The 23,899-nt window shown below is 41.6% G+C and overlaps 1 protein-coding gene across 24 annotated transcripts in view; it reads right to left on the bottom strand.

Annotated features, from left to right (window-relative positions):
• Positions 1–23,899, bottom strand: part of EPB41L3 (erythrocyte membrane protein band 4.1 like 3) — a 97,160-nt gene that overhangs the window by 40,887 nt on the left and 32,374 nt on the right. For all 24 annotated transcript variants that reach the window (XM_077184359.1, XM_077184436.1, XM_077184393.1 and 21 more), the window contains exons 3-4: positions 20,008–20,205; positions 849–953 (exon numbers count right to left, since the gene is read on the bottom strand). In XM_077184359.1, coding sequence (XP_077040474.1) covers positions 849–953; positions 20,008–20,205 — 303 coding nt within the window. The remainder of the gene's footprint in view (positions 1–848; positions 954–20,007; positions 20,206–23,899) is intronic.

Genomic DNA, 23,899 nt, shown 5'->3' with positions numbered 1-23,899 from the left:
ACAAAAGGAAGCCTAGAAAACACAACTGTTGCTCCCACAAGACATAAACAGCGAAAAAAGTAGTAGAAGCTCCAGCTCCATCATGGAAGACCTTTCAGGCCACACAAAGCACAAAATACCCTCAGCTGATGAGCTCTGCTGAGATACTGTGCATACTGCTAAGAAGTTTTGTATTGGCTTCTGTCAAAATATTTATCTTAAAATGCCAAAATAGCACAACATATTTTAAATTATGCTTTGATACTCTCTCTTTTATGGTACCATGTCCCAAACACCTTCACATTAGATCATCTTCAACACTTGTAATACACAGCTTGTTTCATACGGAAGCTGGAATGCAGGACAGCAGAATGTGATTCACTGTTGCTACCAACTGCTTCTGAAGACTAATGTCCTTAGTCAAATCAACAATAATGCTAAGATAAAGTCAAGGCTTAAAGCCTTCCCTTATCTTGGCAGTTAGCAGGAAGAGTCAGACATCTCCTGCCTATTTGTGTCCCAATCACTATTATTAAGCCATATTTTAGTATTATGTGTTTTGCAGTGTATCTATAAGTGTAAATCTGACTTTCATCTTGACAGTAAAGGAATAAATCATACTAGAAAGAGCATCAGCTATATGATTACTATTTTCTATGTCATAAATTGCTGAAAGAGAGGGAACCCAGGGAAGCACAGGAGATGATCCTGAGGAGTAGAGTCACAAAAAAACAATTGATCAAACTGTGTATATGGAACTTGGCAAGAAAGATAAAAACAACTTCTGGATTGTTTGCAGCTGTCTGGGGAGTGTCTCAGGGAATTCTGATGTTCACATGCCAAAGGCCACCTGCATTTTTGTGGGTTACCTTTTGGTTTTCTGTGTCTCTGTATGTTAGCCCAAAGTAGTCTTTTTCCAAAAGGTTCAGATGCTCACACACTTTATCAAATAGCACTTGACCTCTGGAACGTTTCTGTGGGAAATAACAGAAAACAAATAAAAAGACGCTTAAGTTTGCAAAATAAAGTAATATAAGCATTAAAATAACACCTTTTCTGTCAAACCAGTAACCTCAAAATGATTCAAATCAATGCATCCATCCTTCCAACCTATTGACCTGGAGCTTCATAATATTCTGCTGAATGGGGCAAATCCTCTTTTCCTAAAACCTCAAGTCTTGCAGAGTTAGAAATAAGTCATATATGTCATATTTCAACTTCCAGTAGGAAAATCTCTTTTGTCTTTCAGAAACTCCAGTTTCAAGAGCATGATGAGGTCACACCTTTGCAAACCAAAGCAATTCTTTGTGTGCAAGTAGCAACAAATAGCAGTACAAAATATTCCTGGTCATGGATTATCAGAGTTGTGACTGGGGGGGCAATCCACTGGAGGAAAAACCAAACATGGACATACTTTTTGCTTTGGTAACAATGTGGACTGATTTCAAGACCCATTTTTGTCTAATACACAGGGAAATGTGATTATGCCATCTATGGAAATCATGGGAGCAGCCTAGTATCTGACTGGGAACGCAGCTGGGTAAAATCAGCTTTCCAGTGCCCCAGTAACCTTCTTTACTGCTGGCATGTCAGATGAGAAGACCTCTCACTGTCAGCATCTAGAGCCCTTAGCAGAAGCTTTGTACTATCTATCACACTGGACAGTAAAAATTCAGGTCATCCTGTTTCTCAGCATTGTATGTGAAATTGAGAAAATAACCCTCCAGAAAACCAAACAGACAGAAACATCCTCTTTATAACCTACACATGCCAACTTTGATATTCATTAACTACGATAAACAATTCAAAATTATTTGGTCCATATTTATCGCTGTGTTTCATCACTGCCTGCTTCCCAAAGTGCAACTCAGCTAAAGGAAAAATCTCCCCACTTTATTCTGACCACACGCATACATAAATATTTTAGTTGATGTCAGCACAGCATTTTCTTTATCTGTAGCATACACATGGCTAGAAGCAGACTGGAAACACACTACTTGTTTCAAAGGCAATGCAGGCAGTTGACAAAAAAGAGGAGAGAATGCCACCTCCAAATTTACATGCATCTGCCAACAGAGCTGCACCCAGACTGCAGTTCCAGCCCAGCAGCCTTGGCTGGGAGAGGGCAGTTCAAAATCCAAGCTCACACAGCTATGCCAACAAACCCATGGAGCCCAATGCTGGCCTGAAACTATTTTAGAAGTCCTAAGCAAGCCAAGAGAAAAAAAAAGAAAGAACTGAGGGTTGCTGCCTAACACCCAGTGAAAACATCACAAGAGATGATGAAAGGAGTTGTGCAGCGTAATCTAATTTGTGTTAAATTTGGTATTTTTACTGGCATTCAAATGGTATATTGGAAAGGACAGTGGAAAACATCCTTTACATTTTATCAATGGAGAAACTGAAGCGTGGCCTAAAAAATGTTCTCCAGCTGAGGAAGGAAAACCAGGCCCAGAAGTGCATTACAAGTGTATTCCTGTAACTTCATTTACTGTGCCTTCCAGCATTATTTGAGCAAACAGCTCTAAGGCCTTGTTCTGTGTGTCACATGCTTTCCACGCTGTAAGTAGGAAGCATAAATATGCCCCAGCTCCTTTATAGTGTCAAAACAAATGTTTAGTTAATTCTTCACGCCCTGAACTTGAAAGTAGGTAACAAGAGGTTGCTGGTTTTATACTTGGTGCTCTCTGTAGAGGAAGAAGCAGATAAAAAAGATCTTAATACTAGTGTGTGGAGAGGAAGCAACTCAGAATCTTTTAGCCAAAATGGTCACTTTTCTGCTGTAAGCAAGCAATGCAGCATTTTGACAAATTTCTTGCTCTTCTACTTGTTAACATACTAAGTAGTTGTACTGAATTGGGAAAAACAAGCAGGTTAGCTCTAGAGGACACCAGCTCTGAAAAACACTGGTCTGCAGCAGTGCACCATTTATATGTATTCGAACTGTGGCACTTCAGTGCTCTCTTAATTTTAAGAGTCACTCAAGGCCAGCACAGGAGCTGTTTTATGTGGCCAATCCATAGCTACAGAGATCTACACAGACGTCTGTTTTGAGAAATAGTAGCGAGCAGCTGCAAGGTATGATATTTTAACAGGGAATTACAGGAAACAGCTGTGCAGGACTGTGTTGTAATAAAAACCAAATGCCCAGAAAACCCCCAGTGCTCAGTATTTCTTGTTTGGCTACACACTTCAAGTGAGAGTATCTATGGCAATCTGGAACAATTTTCTTGGCAATCTAACCTCCTCTTCCTCCTCCTGTATGAAGATGCCCATGTTGTACATAAGTAATTTTCCACAAAATTCCTGCTGCATCAGGATGGGGGAAATCCTGCTGGTGGTGCAAGAGGACATGAGAAATCAAAATGTAACTAACAGCCCCCCCTGGCCAGTGTATTCTCTTCACCATCACAAGGTAAGAACTGGTGATGGTTGAGGGAAAGCCTGACCAAGATCACTTCTCCTCCTACAGAAACAGCCATTAGTGTCCAAACACTCCCACTGAGTGTTGGATGAACCTCACATCATAGCCTCACCACTGCCCCTCACCCTGCCTGTTCCCAGGTCAGAGATGACCTGTGGGAGAAGGATTTAGAGGACTCTGAGGGAATTTGAGCAGCCTAAAATGAAGTCACCCCTGCTGTTCTCCTAATGCAAGAGAAATCCTCATGCATGCCCCTACACATAGGCAGCAGTGCCACTTTGTAACCATGTGTTGTGAGCAGGCACAGTGTTTCTGAAGCATCATTGCACAGAAACAAAGTGAAGGGAAGCTGTTGCATACATTCATGGGAAATGAGGAGGTTCAATTAGAAATATATAATTAAATCAATTGAACAGACCTGTTTTGCCCTTGTTATTTGTTTTTATTTTACTGCATGCCCAAATAACCCTGCCATAAAAGGCAAGGATATCATTGCTTTGGCAGGGAGAGAATGGGAGGGGAAGAGAAAGGTCAACTTACAAAATCATACAGCTCCTCAATTCATCTTAAACCTTCCTTTTCCATTATGTTGGAGTGACAAGTCTAAGATGATGAAAGATTGACAGTCTGCTGGTTACTGTGGATCACAACTTAATGCCAAAAATGCCAATCAATTCCCAGCAGTCCAAAAAACGTGGATCAAAAAATAAATAAAAAAACAAGACTTTGTGCTATAAAATACTGACTTTGTAAATGAAAAAAAAAATTCTGAAAGGTAAATCTGGCAAGAGCATCCACTAGAAATATTGTCAGATATTTTTCAGGCATGAATGGGATGAAAGGAAATGTGCAGACGTGATAAAAGACGCTTTGCTTAAGCTCCGGGAAATCAAGTAAACAGAAGGGATACAACACACAGATTAAATGGTATAAATGAACACAAAGGTCTGGGAGCAAAAATGTTATGTTTTTTCACAGCCTCATCCCTGAAGGTCTATAAAGGCCAGGGCTCTCTCTTGAAGCTGGAATGGGAATAAACAGCCTCCTGGTGAAGTTCCCAGTGAAAGGAGCCAGCAGCAGCAAACTTGGCAAGCCAGTGCCTGCCAGCAATTCTCACACGTAAGGAGAAGCAGCCTCTCTTCTCACCAGCTTCTCCTCAGTTTTGATGCTAAGTTTCTCCTTCCTTAGGATGCTGAAGGTCACTAAAGGCTCTCTTGTCCCCTAGTGGGCTTCTGCACCATGCTCAAATCTTCCCACATCATCTTCTTCAGCCCATATCCCTCCATCATACCCCCATCACCTTATAAGATCACCAGACCAAGACTGTGAACCCAGAGTGAAGAGCTCAAAAATTCAAGTACTTCCACCTTTGCTCTGCCTCGATAACAAGATTAATATCAAGTCAATTATTCTCATTGGCAAAAATTTAGCTACAACTTTCAGTATTTCTTAATGCAGAACAATAATAAGAAAGTTTTCCTTTATTATGATTAAACCCATAAGCTGTAAAGTACCTATAATAAGCAAACATTATCAAAATGACAAAATGCAAGTGTTTGTTATCACTTCAGCCACAAACTATGTGCTGTATGGTAATCAGAGAACCACTGATGGCTGAGGCTGGAGGGCACCTCTGGAGTTTGCCTAGTCCATTCTCCCTTCTCCAGAAGCACCAACTAAAGCAGATTTGTCACGATCATGCCCACTTGGTTTTGAATACCTCCATGGATGGAGACTCCACAGCCTGTGGGGGCCACCCTCATGTGATTTTTTTTTCTTCTGTTTAAATGGAAATTCCTGTCTTTCACTTTGTGCCCCTTGTCTCCTGTTGTAGCAAATGTGTACCCCCAACCACATTCTGGCTCTGTCTTCTTCACTCCTCCCATCAGATATTGATACACATTGCTGAGATCCCCCTGAGCCTTCTTTCCTCCAGGCTGAAGAGTTCCAGCTCTCAGCTTTTCCTTGTAAAAGACATACTCCAGGGCCTTCCTCATATCTGTGCCCTTTGCTGAACTCTGCCCAGTATGTTCATGTTTCCCATGTACCGGGAAATGCAGAATCAGACTCAGTACTTCAAGACTGAGAAAAGGGAAAGGATAATCTCCCTCAGCCTGCTGGTAACACTGCCCAGGATGGTACTGACCTTCTGTGCTGCCAGGGAACATCACTGACTTCTGTTCACCTTTTTGCCCATCAGGACCCTTGAGTAATAAAAAGCTCTGTATTGTGCCAACCCAGCTCCCAAACCCATATGTTATTGTACTGTGTTAAGCCACAAGGAAAATTACATCAAAAATGAGCAACCAGCAACTTAATACAAAGATATGATGCCAACTTCCTTGTCCTACAGGTGGTAGTAAGACTCCAGAAAATTCCTTTGGGAGTCAGTAAAATATAGGAAAGAGATCAGGAAGATTTCAAATGTTATGTGCTGGATTGTGCATCCCAGGCTGGAAGCCAGTTGTGCCAGAAGAAAATTTATCAGCATTCAGATCTGCCACCTCCAAGGGACAAATTTTATTTCTGTGAAAGGCAGTAGGCTTGGCTGCCCCATGCCAGGAGGCACCACCTCTCCAAAAGGTCTTCAAGCTGCTGTGCCTCTTGGTTTGGCAAACCTGTCCTGTCCCTGAAACAATCATTTGCAGTCTTTCTGCAGGCCATTTTGGCACCTACCCTGATAATGCAGCCTGAGCCTCTTCTGTTGCCCCTCACCCTGAATGACCCACTTTCACTTGTTGGGTAACCTCCAGCCTACAGGACCAGCCACCTTTCCTACCTCTATGCCAGCTAGAGCTGTCCATGCTGAGGACCTGTCAGTACTCAGGCTTCTTTCAGACAGAATCCAGCCCTCTGTCTGACAGATTTCTCACTGGAGGGGCAATGCCATTCTGGGATTGGTAGCTCAACATGGCTGAGGAGCCTCTGCTCTCAGAGGGTTTCAAGACATTGGCCAGGCAATGCCACAGCTGGCCTGACCACACCTGCCCCCTGCCCTGCTCATGTCAGGGGTCTCTCTCCAGTCCCTTTGAAACATCACAGCCATGACACTGGGATCCCTGTGCACCTCCCCAGGTGCCAAGGGGTTCAGTGTCTGATTACAGGGCAGAGTGTTGGTCGACTCTCAAGGCTCTATTTTTGCTCACTAGCAGTTTACCCTCCTCTCACTGAGAGGGAAACAGGATGAGGAGCTGATGAGCAGCAAGCAGCCCTCTTTGCTTCCTAGAAATGAAAACTATTGCAGCCTCCAAAGTGACGCACTTTGGGGCGGTTCTGCTTTGGCATTCAACGCTGCAGTCTCATGTGGGTGCAGAACGCTGAGCAAGGGCTGCTTGCAGCATGGAATCAATTACAAGGGATCACATTCAGACCAAATTTTGCAGAGCTAGGGAAAACACAAAGTGAGAACAGAGTTCTACAGCCAGACATCTATAACAGGATCCATTTTTGCCACTAATAACCATCAACTCCACTGCACAGTAACCACAAGGTCAGGACAGCCCGATGAACTGAAACTCCACTTCCCTTTCTGCTCAGTCAAGGAGCACAGCAAGATGAAAATGTATCACAGCTGTGGACCTGGATTTTAAAAGGGATGAGTTTACATGTAACTTTCTGCACAAATACAAATGCAAATGACCTTGCTGCTTTCCTGGGAAAAGCTGCCAAGCTGCCAGTGAGCAATGTCACACTAGCTCCAGCCTGGCATCCAACTCCATACAATTACTGTAATAACTCTAGTTAGGCAGGATCGCTGGAATAAGGACAAACAGATCAGTATCATGAAATCCCAGTACGAATAATTGGACTCAAAGTGATGTTGAGGTTATCTGGTTCACATTCCTAATTAGCATTTGCACTTTCCAATGGATCTCAACAATGCACTGTATAAATGTGTGGGCTGGCTCTAGCCTTGCATGCTGTAATGTATTTTGGCATGTGGCTGTACTAACCTCTTCCTTTTCCCCTCTTACTTCTGGTGGGAAAGAATTAGCCTTCTTTTTTCCCTTTCCAATGTTTCAATGTTTTTTTGATGAAAAATTTTCCAATTGTGTGCTGAGCACTGATTTTATTTCATTTAACTGTTACAATTTAAATTACTTTTTGCAATTTAATTTGGTAGATACTTTCATTTTCTACACTGCATGGGCTGCATGGTAGTCTCCTATGTGCAAACACAAGTAAAACACCATCTACTAAAATGCATATGGCAACAAATAAAGAAGCATACACAAGGGGAAGCTTCTCCATCCCCATATTGCAGCTTCTGCAATTATTCTTGCAACACAAACAAGTGAAAATGATTAACTGGTTGTCAGGAATACTTTGTACTCACCACAGAGAGCACTCTCTTAACAAAATTCCCCCAGCTGAGTCTCTGAGTCGCTGAATTCCAGCCTCCTGACAACACAATTTCTCATTCTTTCCTCATGAACTACCCGATTTACACAAAATATCTGCCAAATCCCAGGAAAAAAACCCCAATACTCCTGCAAATACTCATTACTTGCAAGCTAAAGTGACCAAGCCTGCAATATCACTTTTGTATTGAGAATCCCATTTCTGGGGGAGGGATATGAACATCACACATCTGTAATAAATTAATATGCATAAGCAAGTATGTATATAATTTGATGCATACAATACATGGATACAAACAGATGTGAATTTGTAAGTGAATGTTCATTGTAGTTCCAAATGTAGAGAAGCTTGTGGCCACATCATATTGCTTCTCCATCTACAGAAAGTCAATCAGAGATTCTAAACTCACACAGTCATTCTGGTAAGGAGCACATTTTCATCTGTGAATGAAATAATAATCAACATACCATGACATTTCCCATGTTTTTCCTGAAAAGACTTTGAGCTGTTCAAGAACCAAAGAGCTGAACTGAGAAATTCTAGGAGCTGATCATTGCACTTTAGGCCAGAAAATTTCCAAACATAGAAGACATGTTTTTTGAACATGTCTTCATTGAAGCCAGCAGAAAGAAATAGCAATTTTTCTCAAGGAAGATAAGTGGAAAAAGTCATTCCAAGGAAGTTTAACTTAATTTCACTTCCACACATTCGTAATTTGCATTTTCAAAGGATTTACTCTTTCCCTGTTTATACTTCTCCACAGTTTCTCTCCACAGGGAAAAGAAGATGAAGCAGAAAGGTGACAGGAGTGAAAACAACCCCTGAATTTCTTCAAATCTCTCATTTCTCAACTGAAGTTCACAGCAGGAAGCTAAGGAGAATCCAGAAAGAAAAACAGGATAGAGAATCTTTACTGGAGTCTTAACTGGCTGAAAATCAGCAAATTTTCCTCTGGTTCACTGAAGTAAATATCACATGTGTAACGTGTAGGATAAAAGCATCTGGGAGCATAACATGACTTAACCACTGGAATTTAGGTCTCTAAATCCCCTGCCGTGCTTGCTGAAAATGGCACTGGCAGTTCCAGAAGCATCAATAACAGTTAATTCATCTGAAAGTTCAGTGTGTTGCAGGTCATGTTCTAGGCATTCCACAAAACATTTTCAAGTCATTTCTTCTAGGGAAAGAAACCTTTGGCAAAGTTAGCAGTGCAACACTGTACACCAAAGACAAAGGGAGGATATACATTGACAAAGCAAACAACAAATGCCCAAAAAAAAAAAGCTTAAAAATAAAGGAAATTAACTCATTTTGACTTTTTATTCCAACTACTTGGTTTCTTGCAGAAAAAAATCTGCATATGCAAACCATTATAAACCAATGACTTGGGTTAGAAGAATCCTTAAAGATCATCTAGTTCCACCCCCCTGCCATAAGCAGGGACACCTTCCACTAAACCAGATTGCTTGAAGTCCCATCCAACCTGGCCTTGAACACTTCCAGGGACAAGGCATCCACAACTCTGGGAAATCAGTGTCTCAGCACCCTCACAGTAAAGAATTTCCTCCCAACATCCAATCTAAATGTTCCTTATTTCAGTTTAAAACAGTTCCCCTTTGTCCTATCACTATCTGTCTGAGTAAAATGTCTCTTTCCCTCTTTTCTGTAAGCCCCCTTTAACTCCTGGAAGGCCACAATAAGGTTTCCCTGGATTCCTTTCCAGGCCAAACAACCCCAACCCTCTCAGTCCTGTCTTTACAGAGGAAGTGCTCCAGCCCTCTGAGAAACTTTGTTGCCCTCCTCTGGATGAGGAGGAGACATAAATGTTCAAAATATAACACATAGCCATTAATCATAAATGTTCATAAATGTATCCCTAGATGGACAGAACCCTCTCATCCAGTTTGTAAGCAGTTGGCCACCAAGTGTAGGAGATATTGAACAAGACGTTTTTGCCAGCCTTTTAGGATGCAATGGGAAAAAGGACACACTCCAAGAAAAGAAAATGTTCAAAGCAAAATACATTAATTTTTTGGTTCTCAAAAGTTTTCCATACTTCAATGGTAAAATGTATTTGGAAATGTCCCAAGTCAAAACTCCAGATAATATCTACTTAATAAAATATTTAGCCAAAAGTGCGGGGAACTGAGAATTAGTCAATTTCAAAAAGATTTTTCTGAAAAAAGCTATATCAAAAAGACTTCTTTTTTTCTTTTCTGTTATAAAGCTACCTCATGTACAGAAATGCTTTTCCTGAAAGCTGCATATCAATAAAACCTCTCCAACTGTTTTATTTCTTTATTAACTTCTTTATGTGTGAACCTTCATAAAACATCCCAGTAGGGGACTGATATAGAGTTATAGTTTGAAATAAAACCTGCAATAATATTTTGCATATCTGTCTCTGCCTTTTAATTTAGAACACTATCTTATACTGCCTTGCACATATAAGTGATGCCACATAAGGAAACAGAGTAGATGAGAAGGTATCTTAACATAAAGTGATGATTGATCACTGTCTTTTTTCCCCCCATGATGGTAGTACTATAATTCAGCATCTTATTGATATTTATTGTAATACACCATATTGAAATGTATTACCATTCCTGAAAATAACCTTTTCTGTCAACTGCTAACCAAGTATTTAGATCAACAGATAAACACGTAACACTGCCTATGCTACAGTCAGATACCTGCAGCAAATGTCAATGACATTGTATAATATGACATAGTTTTTATCAGGGGCAACCTTCTTTAATGCCATTTGAGCTGGCAATCCTAAACAGCCAGCACTAATCTAAAAAAACCCAGAGGACTGCTAAATCCCAGTAAGAAGATTGGTGACCTAGTCCCGATTCTGGCATCAAACCAAATTAGGGTTTTTGCCTTCTACATCAGCAGCAGAGATCACACCAGCACTGGCACCACACAATCTCTAAGTGTACTGATGGGTGCTCCACACAGTTTGCATCTTTGGGAAAACAGTGAGCACTCCTTTCATGACAATGCAACCATGCTGGGGGCACTCGATAAAAAATGAACACTGGAGCATGTTTTTGGATGTGGAAGTGTGAGAGCCATGTCTGCATGTGCACAAGGGCTACAGAAATACCTGTCAAATGTGATGATTATCAAATGCATCCCAAGTGCATCAAGAGACTGCATACTGTATAAACTGAGGTCTGCTACCAGCTTATGAGCACTACCCTCTGACAAATGAATATAAAAAGTGGACACAATTTCTCAATTAGAACTTCTGTTCTCAGCACATTCATTAGCTTTACACATTTGCTAAATCATGACATAAAATAATAAACAGTATTCCATTTATGAAGGCCTTTCAGCAGAGAAAGTAACCCCCTCACTCAGCTTTCTTGAGAGCACAGATTGTTTGGGCTAGGATTTTAGCTAGACATGCAGCTGATCCATTGGCTTAATGCCTCCTGATTGCCCTACAGCCTCCTGCAAGACACTCTGCAGTAACTCAGGCAGGTCTCTTGGGATTCATGCAGCAGCTGAAGCTTTCCAGTGGTGGCTATAAATATTTTCCTTATTCTACCTATACTTGGATAAACTCAGCAAACACTCATCTCTCCTCATCTCACGTGCTAACTAACTGTGCACAAGTCTAGTACCAACATAGCAAGGGGAACCAATCACTACCTGAGATATAAATAGTCCTTGGCATATATCAACAAAAAAAGCCCCCATAAACAGTTTGTTTATTTTCAGCTGAAAAAGCTCTACTGTCAACATAGTCCGATTTACAGAGTAATCTTGCCATATGAATTTAAAAGCCACAGAGCTCTCTCTGACCTACATTGCCAGCCTGGAGTGAAAAAAAAAAATACACTGCAGAGAAAGATGCTCTTGAGGCAGAAGAGGGAGCAGGATGATCAGGCTTTTAGATTTGGGGTACCTTAGATGGTATTGCACCATCAGTGCTGGGGTTTTCATGAAAACTAACATATCCTGTTCTCAGGCTACATCCAAGATTTATCCACTTCAGATCAAAACCATTTCTGCCAGAGTGAGATAAACCATGAGAGACAGACCTTGCTGCCTATCAACACTTTGCTTTGCAAGCAGATACTTCACCACCCAGCCCTGTCTATGAATTCTGTTCACTGTATCAACAGACAAGGATGAGAAAACATAAAAGCAGCCCAGTGCTGCACGGGGCCCAGCTGGAAAAAAAAAAAATCACCCGTATGAGGCATTAAGAACTTCTTTGAAATGGTAATATATGTAGAGGGTGATAATAAAGTGAAGATTTACTTAGTTTAGGTCTGGAAAGGACAACTCTAAGTGTAAACGTGGGGACAGCACCTATAAATTGGAGCAACTAGAAACAGAGTTGATGAATTTAGACAGCTTGGTTGGGACTGGAACAAGCAGCAGGCACTTCATTGACACAGAAACAGAGCAGGAAACATGACAAAATGCAGGGAGGCTGGGCAGGAGCGTGACTGGGCAGCAACATGAAAATCAGCAACTACTGTGTTGGTTGGGCATGAGGTAGAGGGGGGAATGTGCACACTGTACAGAAACAGCAGAAGGCTTTGCGTGTCCATTTGGAAAAGGGAAAAGACAAAGCCTGTCATCCACTCTTTTTGATTTATATTCCAGCAGTCATTAAAAAATACACACAGAGGTTGGGTGCTGGCTGCACAAGGCACTCCAGTAAGAAGCTGGAGGCTCTCTGGGGCCAAGACCACCCCAGGCAATAAGCCTGGAGAAGACAAACACGAAGGGACTGATGCAGTCTTACCCTGGTGAGGCCATCAGCAAGGATGGTGACAAGGACAGGACCCCTGGAACCAACAGACATCTCTCAGTCTGGAGTGAAAGGCAGGTGGAAGATCATCCTCTCCTGGACTCTTGCAAACAGATTAACCAGCAAAGAACCCTGCAGCACCTCAGTTTGAGTGTGCATGATCAAACCTAGTTTTTAAAAACTTTGCCAGATGGAGAACAAGCTCCTGTTGCCTGGCTTGTGTCCAGCTGGTTCCCCAAGGGGAAGGAACCAGAGGCACTATTTCAGTAGAAAGTTTTCAGCTAACCATTTATTACCAAAATATATGCAGTTTCAGAGCAGCTGAAAGTATTTGTCCATGTAGCTGGACTGCTCACAATAGTTTTCAATGTTATGAAAAATGGCTGGCACCTCCAAGGTATCAAAATGACTATTTTTGCCTGATAAACTCAACATTTCACTGCACAAATAATTTTCAGAAACTATTAAGAAAAGATGCTCGTTAAGAGGATTAGATGTAGAAAATGTAGATCTGGAGAAAATGTGTACATTTTATTTCTTTTAAGCTTCTGGTATTTGATTGTGACCATGTCCTCTGCTATGCCAAAATGTGTAATTTAAGGCCCCACCTGCTGTCCACTTGGTACATCTAAAGGAGTGACTTAGTTTTAATTCTTGGTTCCTCATTCAATCTCTAAAATACTTGCATATGAACTGGAGAAAATATCTGTCTAGTTGCTTAGGTGTCTGCCTGCCAAGGTTATAAGAGACCTTCCCCCTGAATAGCACACAGCCCAGATATTCCCAGCCACAAGAGGCTGTCGGGGGACCTGAGCCTGCCCTGGCAAGGCAGAAATGCTCCAGCCCCACTTCCTCAGCCTTGCGGCATTTTGAAAAGGCTTAGCTCAACCTGACTTGTTTTAATTTAGATTTCTTTAGCTTCAGTGAAATAAGAATAATAATCATAATCACTAAGAGGGAGCCCAAAAATTATTTTTGTTTTAATTACCAAACTGAAGAAAAAAAACCCCTTTCTCTTCTCAGCCTCACAGCTGATTATTATGAGATCATTATGACATTGGTTCTGATTTCCAGATCATTATGCTTCTTGAATTGACAATTATTTTAACTCATAAAAAGAGGCCTACGGTATTTGGAAAAACCAAGTCAGAAGAACTGTTTATTAACTTTATTCAGCTGAAACATATTCAGGCAATACTCAGACTCCTACTGACATGTGTCAGGTAACATAGATCTTAAGTGAATCCCCTGGCTAATCCAAGTCAGCCCTAATTAGAGGGTCTGGGGACAGAAAACATGCTGTGTAACAGCGATGATGCCTCTCAACCCAGCCACTTTTAGTGAAACATATCCCGGGGAAGAAACAAGACTCAAAACAAAGGTCTTCATATTAAATTAAGTGAAGTGCAAGCAATGAGTAGGTCAAAAGGAAAAGACTTATTAAAAAAACTCCTCTTGCATTCAATAATCAGTTTGGTATGTAAAGCCATTTGCAAGAGACTGTATGGAATTCATTAAACAATTAAAATGTGCAGGGGGTAACTGAAACTGTATCCCCCCAGAATGCAGAGTGCATCTTATTACAAGGTTTCCTTCCTGACCTTAAAACCTACCTCAAAATCGAGGAGAAATTTGATGTTAATAAACTCTCTGTGCAAAAGCGGCTGGTGGGTCCACACATGGAAAGTCCCAGGGAAGGGCTGGCTGGGACTGAGTGGGGAGGGGGACCACAGGGCCATGCAGTCCCTCTCTATCATACAGAAACACAGGAGGATTCTTCCTCCAGATTTTTCCTCTTGCAGGTCAGGAAAAGCAGCACAGGCAGCCACTGCTCTCCTTCATTGCTGGCAGAGGTGGCAATGCAGAAATAATTCTGCTTGTTCTCAACCCTTCAAGCCTGTCCAAAGACAATCCTCAATAACTTATTTTTTAAGGAAACATCCTGTATTCACACTTTTTAACAGGAAAATGAGAAATTAATGTGAAAAGCAATACTTCAACCATTAGAGAATCCATTTATTTCATGTCCATTCAAAAAGGATTATCAACCCATACTTGTGTAGGGCAGAAAGGGACCAGTTCACTCCAGTCTGCTTCGGTCCATGTCACAAGCCCTGTTTTCAAATGCATGAAAAGAAAACTTCTTGCTATTCAAACTCAAGCACACAACTCTGATGTCACCTGAGGATGTGGGGAAATCCATTAAGAAAGTGTGGTCTCCACCAGGGAGGAAGTCACCAGAAGTTCATTACAAAGGCGTAACAGTGGCTGCAGCATGGGACACCGAACCACTGCCCAAGTTGCATGACTGAGAAAACTGGAGTTAAAAATACCCATATACAGTGTATTTTTACTAGTCCCTTCCCACCTCAGCTGACCCCCACTCACACAGAAGTGGGGTTAACAGTAATACTTTGTGAGCTGTTGTTTCTCCATGTGCTGTGCAGCTTATCTGGATCCTACGTCAATTTGCTGTTTGATGTAGGGCTGCAGAGATGCCACAGACAGGCTGCCATGGAAACATTTGTTTTCATTCACTGGTGGCCTGCATGATAAGAAAGTCTGAGTGGTACAGGAATGACGAAAGAGTATAAATTACCAATGGCCTCAGACAGCTGAGCCTTTCAAAATGAAATCTAATTATTTTACCATTTATTTAGACAGATTATGTTACAGCTTTCTGCCCTCACATTGTGAGTGACAGCATGTATATATTTAGAGCAGCAACAAAGACAAATTCCAACTTGTTTTAGGAAGACACTTTAAATTAGGCTATGTGTAATGGAGAGCATGACAACTTGTTCCACTTGCATCTTTTAATTAAAATGCAGTGGTCTAGATAACAGAAAATTGAGATGGGGCTGATATGCACAAAAAGGGAAATAAATCCTAGAAGAAACATATTGTACTACACCATTTGAAAGCTCCTACTTAAAGCTGAAGAAACCCAGAAATAAGTAATTTTTGCTTGTTTTCTTGAATCTTAGGAAAAACTTGAAGTAGTGCATTCATTGCCTTTTTTAGGTTATCTGAAATTAATTTGCAGTCTTGGATATTGCTTTCTCCTTAGCTCTTCAAACCAATGAATGCAAAGCATAGGTCTAGCTTGCTTAAAAGAGACAATTTGAAGTGCAGTTGTGGCCACAGCTCTGGCCTTGGACGCTTTGACAATCAACATTTCTGAGCATGATGCTGGCTGGGAGAGCACAATGAACAACCCAAGGAGAACCACTGCCAGCAGGGGCAGACATCTGGTGGAAACCACCAGGCTTTGTCCCTCTGAATGGACTGCATCGACTCCTGTGATCCAACGCCCCTCAGAAATCTCCAGGCTCTTCATGACATGGGAGAAACACACAGCTGCCCTGAGGCTGTTTGTCTTGGCAGACTGGGGACAATGTCAATGTACAAATACCTCTTTTCCAAAAGCCAACAGCTTTCCCTGGGGAGGGGAAGCACCATCCCACCTTGGAAAGGAAACCCTGCTCTGAAATAAGGCTGCCACTACCATCTGCAGGCTTCTGACAAGAGCAGCACTGGGGGTACAGATGGTGACACTGGTGGTTTATGGTTTTGGAGGAGGATGAATGAACAGGTTGGGTTACCTCCTTTACCTGGTTTTGGCTTGTAATGTGTTACTGCATGAAAGACTTTCTGGGTCAGGACAGATAGAGCACACAGGCAGTAACACTGCAGGGCCTCAAGGGAAAGCTTTTACCTGGTATTTGCTTAAGATCCTTTCACTGAATGGAGACTACATTAGATGACCCCCTGTTAACCTCAGCTTTGAAGTTGGCTCCACTACACTTTCCCTCATACATCTCATACAACATGAAAAAACCCCCAGTGTCACAAATGCAAAGCCCTGAATGTGAGAGAGATTGAAAGATATAGCAGCAGACAGTGAAAACGTTCAGCATTAAAAATGGAATAAGAAAGAGGGGCTTCTGAAACAAAGGACAGCAAGGGCATAATGGATTAACCAAACTTGCCTCAGAAGTGTCTCAATCTGTGAGTACGTGCCACGTCAGCTGCCAGGTCATTAGTGGGATGAACACATAATTGATAAGCTGCAGGTTGCGCTCTACTGGAGAGCAATAAGCTCCTTTAAATTACATTAATATTTAACATACATAAAAAGCATTTGTCATTTGCAAAGCACTTTATAGAGTAACTGATGGATTCTATAATGATCCCCAACTCCCAGAGTAGGGAATGCAATTCTGGAGAGATAAATACCTGGCCTGCATCCAAATCAAGATTCACTGACAGAGCTATTATTCTAGCTCAAAATTAGGTTTCTAAGTTTCTAGTCCTTCCAGATTACATTGCTTTGTAGCCTTCAGTGGGTAGAAGCATGATACACACGGAGCAGAAAGAAAGGAGCTGACAACACAGGGTGACATTTCTGACTCACATTTAAAAATTGTCACATCCCTACCTTGGGTCACTGTCACTCTGAAAGATGCAGTTATGTGGGTTGAACACAAGAAATGGAAGTATTAAATATTTGATTGCCATGTTGTCTGTCCCTCTCCCTTTTCTTTTAAAGAATTAGTCTTGGGGTACTTACTGACCTTCATCATTTGTTGGGTGCCTTACTATACTTTATATTTTATATATATATATAAGAAAGAACTGCAAGTAGCTCACTTGCTTACAGCATGGTGATAATAACACCAAGGGAGCGGGTTCAATCCCTGTATTGGCCATTCACTTAGGAGCTGGACTTAATGATCCTTTTGGGTCCCTTCCAACTCATAATATTCTGTGATTCTGTAAAACTTCGTGGCTTTGTGTGCTGCTGACAGAGAATAACACACACACACACACACACACATATATATATATCAGTATGTATGTATGTACGTATGCTTGTGCATATATACATTTTCCCCCCTTTAAATTGATACAGTGAGTTCACTTGAAGGTGATCCTTAAAATATGATAGCATTTTTTTGAAATATGATGGATTGTTTCTCATGCTGCAGCACTGAGTTTCTGTAACTGACACAGAACTTTATTACCCAAAACTTCTGTAGAACTTCAACTTCAGTCTCCTACACAACTTCCTGAGATGTCACCTGAGACAGACCCTCAGCTTCCCTGCCCTGCTAACTCCCTTTGTGAATACTTTTTTACTCCTCTGGAGAAAAAGCACAGTGAAAGTCACATCATTTGTCTTGGCTGGACTCAGCATCCTTTTGCTGTAGCTAAACTTTATGCATGTAGGAAGTGGACTTCCTTTGGATCTACCAAGAACTCCCATGGGCTAGAGTGGGCTGTGCCACAGAAGCACCTGCAGTTGTATCAGCAATACAGATGCAAAGTCTGAATCACACTGTTTAAGGCATGTAAGGTGTCATCACCACCCCAGCTGCACTCATTCCCTGAAATATTTGTTCCTCCTAACTAACTTTGTTTCAATGTACCCCATGGTCTACTCATCATCATAGCCTTACAGCTTCATCATTTGAAAAGTCATCCTTTCAGGAGCTCTCTTCTCATTAGTATTGCATTCTGCCAGGGAAGCCTGATCATCTTAGAAGCAGATAGAATGATTACTGATGACAGTCAATACAACTTGAAAATATTTCAGCAATGTAAGTAGAAAAAAATCATACAAAACTTATATTGGACATTATTCAAGAGCTATTCAGAACTTGCAAAGCAGAAGGAGAAATTTGACAAGCAATAAAACAAGATGGCTTCCATATGCCAGCATTTTTATGCTTCAAGAGAACTCAAGTAGTGAAAGAGTGAAAGTTCCTATAAAAAATATTATTCACAGCATTTTTTTTGCATAAGTGGAAATCTAACATAACAAATCTCCCTTTCTGCTCCATCTTAGATTCTGATAAAGCTCAGCCTGCTAGACAAGATTTCCATAGAAATCTTATTTGGTAAGATTTGCTTGATTGTATTCCAAAAAGTGACTCACATTTTAAAAGCAAGAGGCAAAAGCTGAAATGAGTTGACTCTTTCCATCAAAGCCAGTATGAGTCATTCCTCCAGCTAATGGCTCCCACACTATCCCTGAGTGACAAAACTGAGACTGCAGGTCAAGAAATGACCATTTAATAGTCACAAAGGATGGGTCCAGATAGCCAGTCCTAGGCTGAAGGAAACAACATGGGACTTGGCCAGTGAAATTAAAAGATACTCAGCCACATGGACAGCTAAGATGCTGTAAGAGTAGTAAAATACCAGCTTCTGTTTGCAGCTCGTTCCTAGCATGACAACTTTTGACCCAAACTGTAATGCTGGGGTTAACTAAAAACCAACAAGGTTTTTCCTCACCTGCCACTCTCCAAAGCACCTAAAATGAGAGCAGCTGAAGGACAAGGGGGCTGTGTGCAACATGATTGTAAAGATGGCAAAGATTTGGCTCCCAGTCAGGTACTCCTTTTCTCCATCCTTTCTCCTTCTCCATGCTCCTGTGGATTTCCTTTTCAAGCCTGCAGACTATTTAATCTCTGCCTTTATACTCTCCTGTTCTCCCTAGGTGGCTTTTCTTCTCCATGGAATTCAGCAATTTCCCAGAGGATGGCTGGCTTAGCCAGGCCCTCCAACACTCATCCTTCCCCTGCAGCCACTGCTTGGTCAGGCTCAGCCTTGTCTTGTGTTCATGACCTTCTGACCTAAAACAGGACAAGGCTGGTCCAGTGCCCAAAAATCACCTTGATGACAATGACTGAATGGAGAAAGGGTCCACCCTGAGATGCTGAATTTTCTCATGCTTACTCTGAGATGCTAAATGTGCTCACTTTTTGCTTTTCTGGGGCCTTCTGGAGTTGAAGGCATCCTCTTAGCATGGGTCTGCCCACAGGCACAGACTGGCTTTTAAGTGACAGCAAAGATCATCCCTCCCAAATGTAGGGAGGTTCCTCTCAGAGTCCCAGCAGGGAAGGCAAGCTTCCTTGCAGAAAAATCACAGCATCTTTTTGCCAGTAACATTCAAACACAGTTATGATTCACAGACATCATGGAAAAGCACACAAAACTCTCCATTCTCACTGCCATTTGTGCTTGACATTTTCCCCACTTGCCCAGGGTGTCTCTCATGCCCGCAGTAATCTCACAATAGTCAGAATTTCTGTATGGACAATGACTCAATGGAAGACTCAACTCAGTAAAATACCAAGGAAAAGAAAAGCCCAGTGAGATCAAAATCCTTTTTTGTTTATGGACTTTGTTGCCCATACTTTGTTTTCTGCATTCTGCTGTGGCTTGTGCCAACAGAAAATTAATCCACAGTCTCTGGCTGTTTCAGGGAGTGCTCAGAAACCCTCACCTAGCTCAAATCTGTGCACCAACCTCCAGAGAAAACAATGAAAGTATCTCTGTGCTTGCCATTGGTGAAGTATCACGCCATTCATCCTTTTTCTTAAATTAGAAATACAATTTTCACCATTTACCTCCTGACAGGATGAAAAAAAAAATAAGATGACAAAAAGCCATTTACCTCTACTTCACAGGCGTATTCCGATCCATCCAGGAGCGTCACTTTGCATTGCATATTTTTCGGTTTCTTGACGATCTTTAGAGGAGACTTGGAAAGTTTGCTAGACGAAGATTTTTGAGAGAGCTTGTCGTCCTCTAGCTGCTGATATTCCAACTGTTTTGCACTCGCAGCAGCAAACTCCTGTTCCCTCTCTGTAGCCTAAAAAGAGAAAAAAAAAAGATGCTTTTTGAAGTAAGATAAACCAATCATGCCCTCCAATTCACTGTACATGCTGCACCCAAGCATTTATATGAGCCTTTTTTGGAGGCTTGGACAAGAAAGCCCCTGATGCAGGACAGTCTTTACGGAAAATATTTCCCATATTCCTTCCAGCCCTCCCTTCTACCTCCAAAATGTACAGAAATGCCCATGAAGGAGGGGCATTCGTGAAAATATTTTAAGGCTTCTACTTTTTCCACAGGTACAAAATCCCACTTCCTTTACTTGCTTTTTGGCATCTTGGAAGCACTGAGTAATCAGTAAATTTTGTTGATGAACAGATACTCCTACACTTTCTTGATATTACTTTGAAGTCCTGTACCTGTTAAATAATACGATGTTTCCATGGTGTCATATGAATAGAAAAACACCATCAAGTTTGCACTAATTTTGCTGTCAGTGGGAAAACAGTCCCTGAATGAGAGCATGGCTCCCCCCTGAACAGCATGAATCCATAAGGGGATTCATCCCTGGGAGAGTGAAAGGCTCCTCAAGCACCCAAGAAAAGGGTTAAGAAAACGTGACAGAAGTGAGGGGCCAAACAACTTTAATGTGCAGCCAGCTGGCTAAACACACAGGATGAGAGGATGAATTTTGCTCTCTGCTGATGCCCAGTAGGTCTCTCAAGCTGGAGAGAAGTAGGTGCTATTTGGAAGAGGGGCAAGAAGTAAACGACCCTGGCTGCTTTTGCTCGGGTTTATCTGAGGGTCAGGGCATTTGAATTTCCCGTGATGCAGCACAGTCCCCAGTCCTCTCCACAGCTCTAGATGAAAGCCAGAACAGCTCTACAGCATTTCACCCTTCCTAGCAACAGCACTGTGCTGCAGTCATTACCCTTCTCATCAGTTATATCCCTGATAGACTCCAAACAAAACCTCAACAGGAGTGCAGTAATACCTCATCTAGAGCTTAAGTTAAATAAAAACATCTTTCTGTTATCTCACTACAAGGCAAAAAAACCCCAACCTGCTCTGGCTCTGAATTATTTCAGTGTAATAAGCAACAAGCATTAGTGGAAATATATTGTAAATTAATCCTGCAAGTCTGTTTCCATTCATTGTATATAATAAACCTTCATGAGAATGGAGCAAATCCATCCCAAGGCTTTAAGCTGCTTTGAGACAAGAACAATGTTGCATCATATAACCTGAAACAACATTGTACCTCTAATCACGGGGTACTGTCCCTGAGTGATTTAATAGAAACAAACTTTAAGTTTCTCCTCTGCCTTCTGACAAGGGGGGAAAGGACAATTTGGAGCTGGCTGTGATCCCTACACTGTTAGCTGCCACCAAAGCCCACAAATTACAAAGAGGTAAGGCAAGACCTCACAGTCCTCCTCTCCCTGCAAGGAGGACACAGCAATGGCCTCCTGGGCATTCCTGGGTGGGGAAACTGGAAAAGAGTGGGGCTTAAAAGATAAAAAGGCAAGAGTTGCTTTCAAAATCTATTGCATCTTCTGGGCCATGAATGTTCTTCCTCAGGAACAACCTAGCACCAGCCATCTCTTCCCCCATCTAGCTCCAGCACAAGAGGAATTCCTCCTTCCAGCAGCTGGACACCAGCTCTGTACCTGGATGTCAAGGTACTCACATACCTTGAAAACTGGTGGGAGATGAAGGCACAATGTAGGCAAGTGGATCAGCTGTTTGCTGAGCATTTAACACTCACAGCAGCTGTGATGAAGAGGGAGAGACCCCCTGGGATCACAGCAAGGCTTGAGGCCAGCTAGCCTTCTACCACATCTGCAGCCAGCTGGCAATTGGTCCAGCCTTGTGCAAGGAGAAATAAACAACACTGAAGATGCCTCCTGCTTGGGCCTCTGTGCAAAACTGCACTGCTGCTGGTAGGCAGAGGCGCTGTGATGATTTCTGTATGTTTTGTCAAAAGAAATCTGCCAGGAAAGGTGCACATGCATATATGTTGGCAAAAAAAGTAATTCCAGCGATGGGGAAAAATGCACTGTCTTACCAGTGGCTTATTACATTTGTCACGTGAGGGTTAGCCCTGTGCTCCAACAAAAAAACAACCAACAAAATACCCCAGCATGGAACTAATCTCTTTCAACAAAACAGAAAAGCTGCTTGAGAAAAAAATTCACAACAAGGACACCCCTCATCCATTTAAATCTTAGAACCATACTCAGCCTGTGAGCAATTTATGTGAATCCCAATGGACTAGTCATTATTTGCCTTCATAAAGACAGTCAGTAGTTCAAGACTACTGCAGAGTTTTGCTTATTTATAAATATTAAAAAATATTACTGAGGTTATTTTGTTTGTTAAGGTTCCCATCTACATTAAGATCAGGGGACTGTGTCTAGGTTAAAATCATACAAAAGGTTTTCCTCTCATTTTTCTGGAGAACAAAACATGCCAAGAACCATTAGAGAAAATTCCCCCAAACTATGCTGACATGTTCAGGCATTGAGGTACTTTCAGACTGTATTAAGTCTCTTCTTCCTAAAGAAACCTGACATCCTGGAATCCAGGAAAAAAAAAATGGCCAGTGAAAGACCCATGTACACAGTGAATTATTTTTCACTCTGCAACATGGATTCATTTCTCCTAAATTCTTCTCCAAGGTATTTCTGCACTGTTTTGTTTGTTTGTTTGTTTGCTTGTTTTGCGTTTTTTTGGGTGTTTTGGGGTTATTTTTTGTAGTTTCTGTGTCCTGTTTTTGCAGTATTTTTAAAGTACTATGGACAAAATTCTAATGCAGCACAAGTTGCTTCAGGGTTTGCATTTTTTGAGCAAAATCTCTCCCATGTATGACACACTATGTTCAAGCCCTTCTAAATCTGGACCTCCTCTCAAAGGATGCCTCTGGAGTTAGGGGATTCAGCAATAAAGATCTTGGATCTTTAGCTCTGCAGCTTCTCACTGGGGTATGAAGTGATGTTGCCACACTTGCAAAACACATGAATCCCATCTACTTATGGTAGTTACTCAGAAACTTTGGTGCCTGACCTTCTGTGATGCCACCTTTTCTTTCTCAAAGAGACAGGAAGGCAGGCAGAAAGTGAGGTTGCATTATTACACCTGATAGGAAGGACTCATTTTTCTGATACCTGTTAATCTCAATATGAAAAGGTTATTCACCTACATTAAATTGTTGGGGGGTTTTATGGGCATAGGATGACAAAGAAAAGTTACTGTCATGGATTGGTAACTTAAATCTTCTTTCCCAAGGTTCTCTCATACAAGTAAGAGCAAAAATACACTCTCTCACTGTGATTATGGACAGCAAGAGGGAGAATAAGATCCTTCAGTTTTTGGCTTTTTAATGACACTATTGCAAACAGCTTTGTCTCTTAGTGCTGCATTTAAATGTTCCTTTCCTGATATGCAGACACTTAAGGCACAATGAAATACACTGGGCTGATCAGTGCAGTTGGATTTGGCAGTCTGCTTACAGCATGGACATTTGGATTCAGTCTGGTAATCTCAGCAGGAAGGTGTCACATATCCCTTTCACTAACCCAGTTCTTCTATCTTGCCTTCTACAGAAAGCAGCTCACTGGTGATCTTTGGGAAAAAAAAGGAATCATGCAGCACATGAGAGCACCCCACACCTCTAAACACATGTGGACAGGCTTGGTATCTAAATTAGTTTGGGCTTTTTTTTTGTGTGT

This window comes from Agelaius phoeniceus, chromosome 1, assembly GCF_051311805.1.
Source record: "Agelaius phoeniceus isolate bAgePho1 chromosome 1, bAgePho1.hap1, whole genome shotgun sequence".
Classification (NCBI taxonomy): domain Eukaryota; kingdom Metazoa; phylum Chordata; class Aves; order Passeriformes; family Icteridae; genus Agelaius; species Agelaius phoeniceus.
This window is presented reverse-complemented; position numbering and strand designations above follow the sequence as displayed.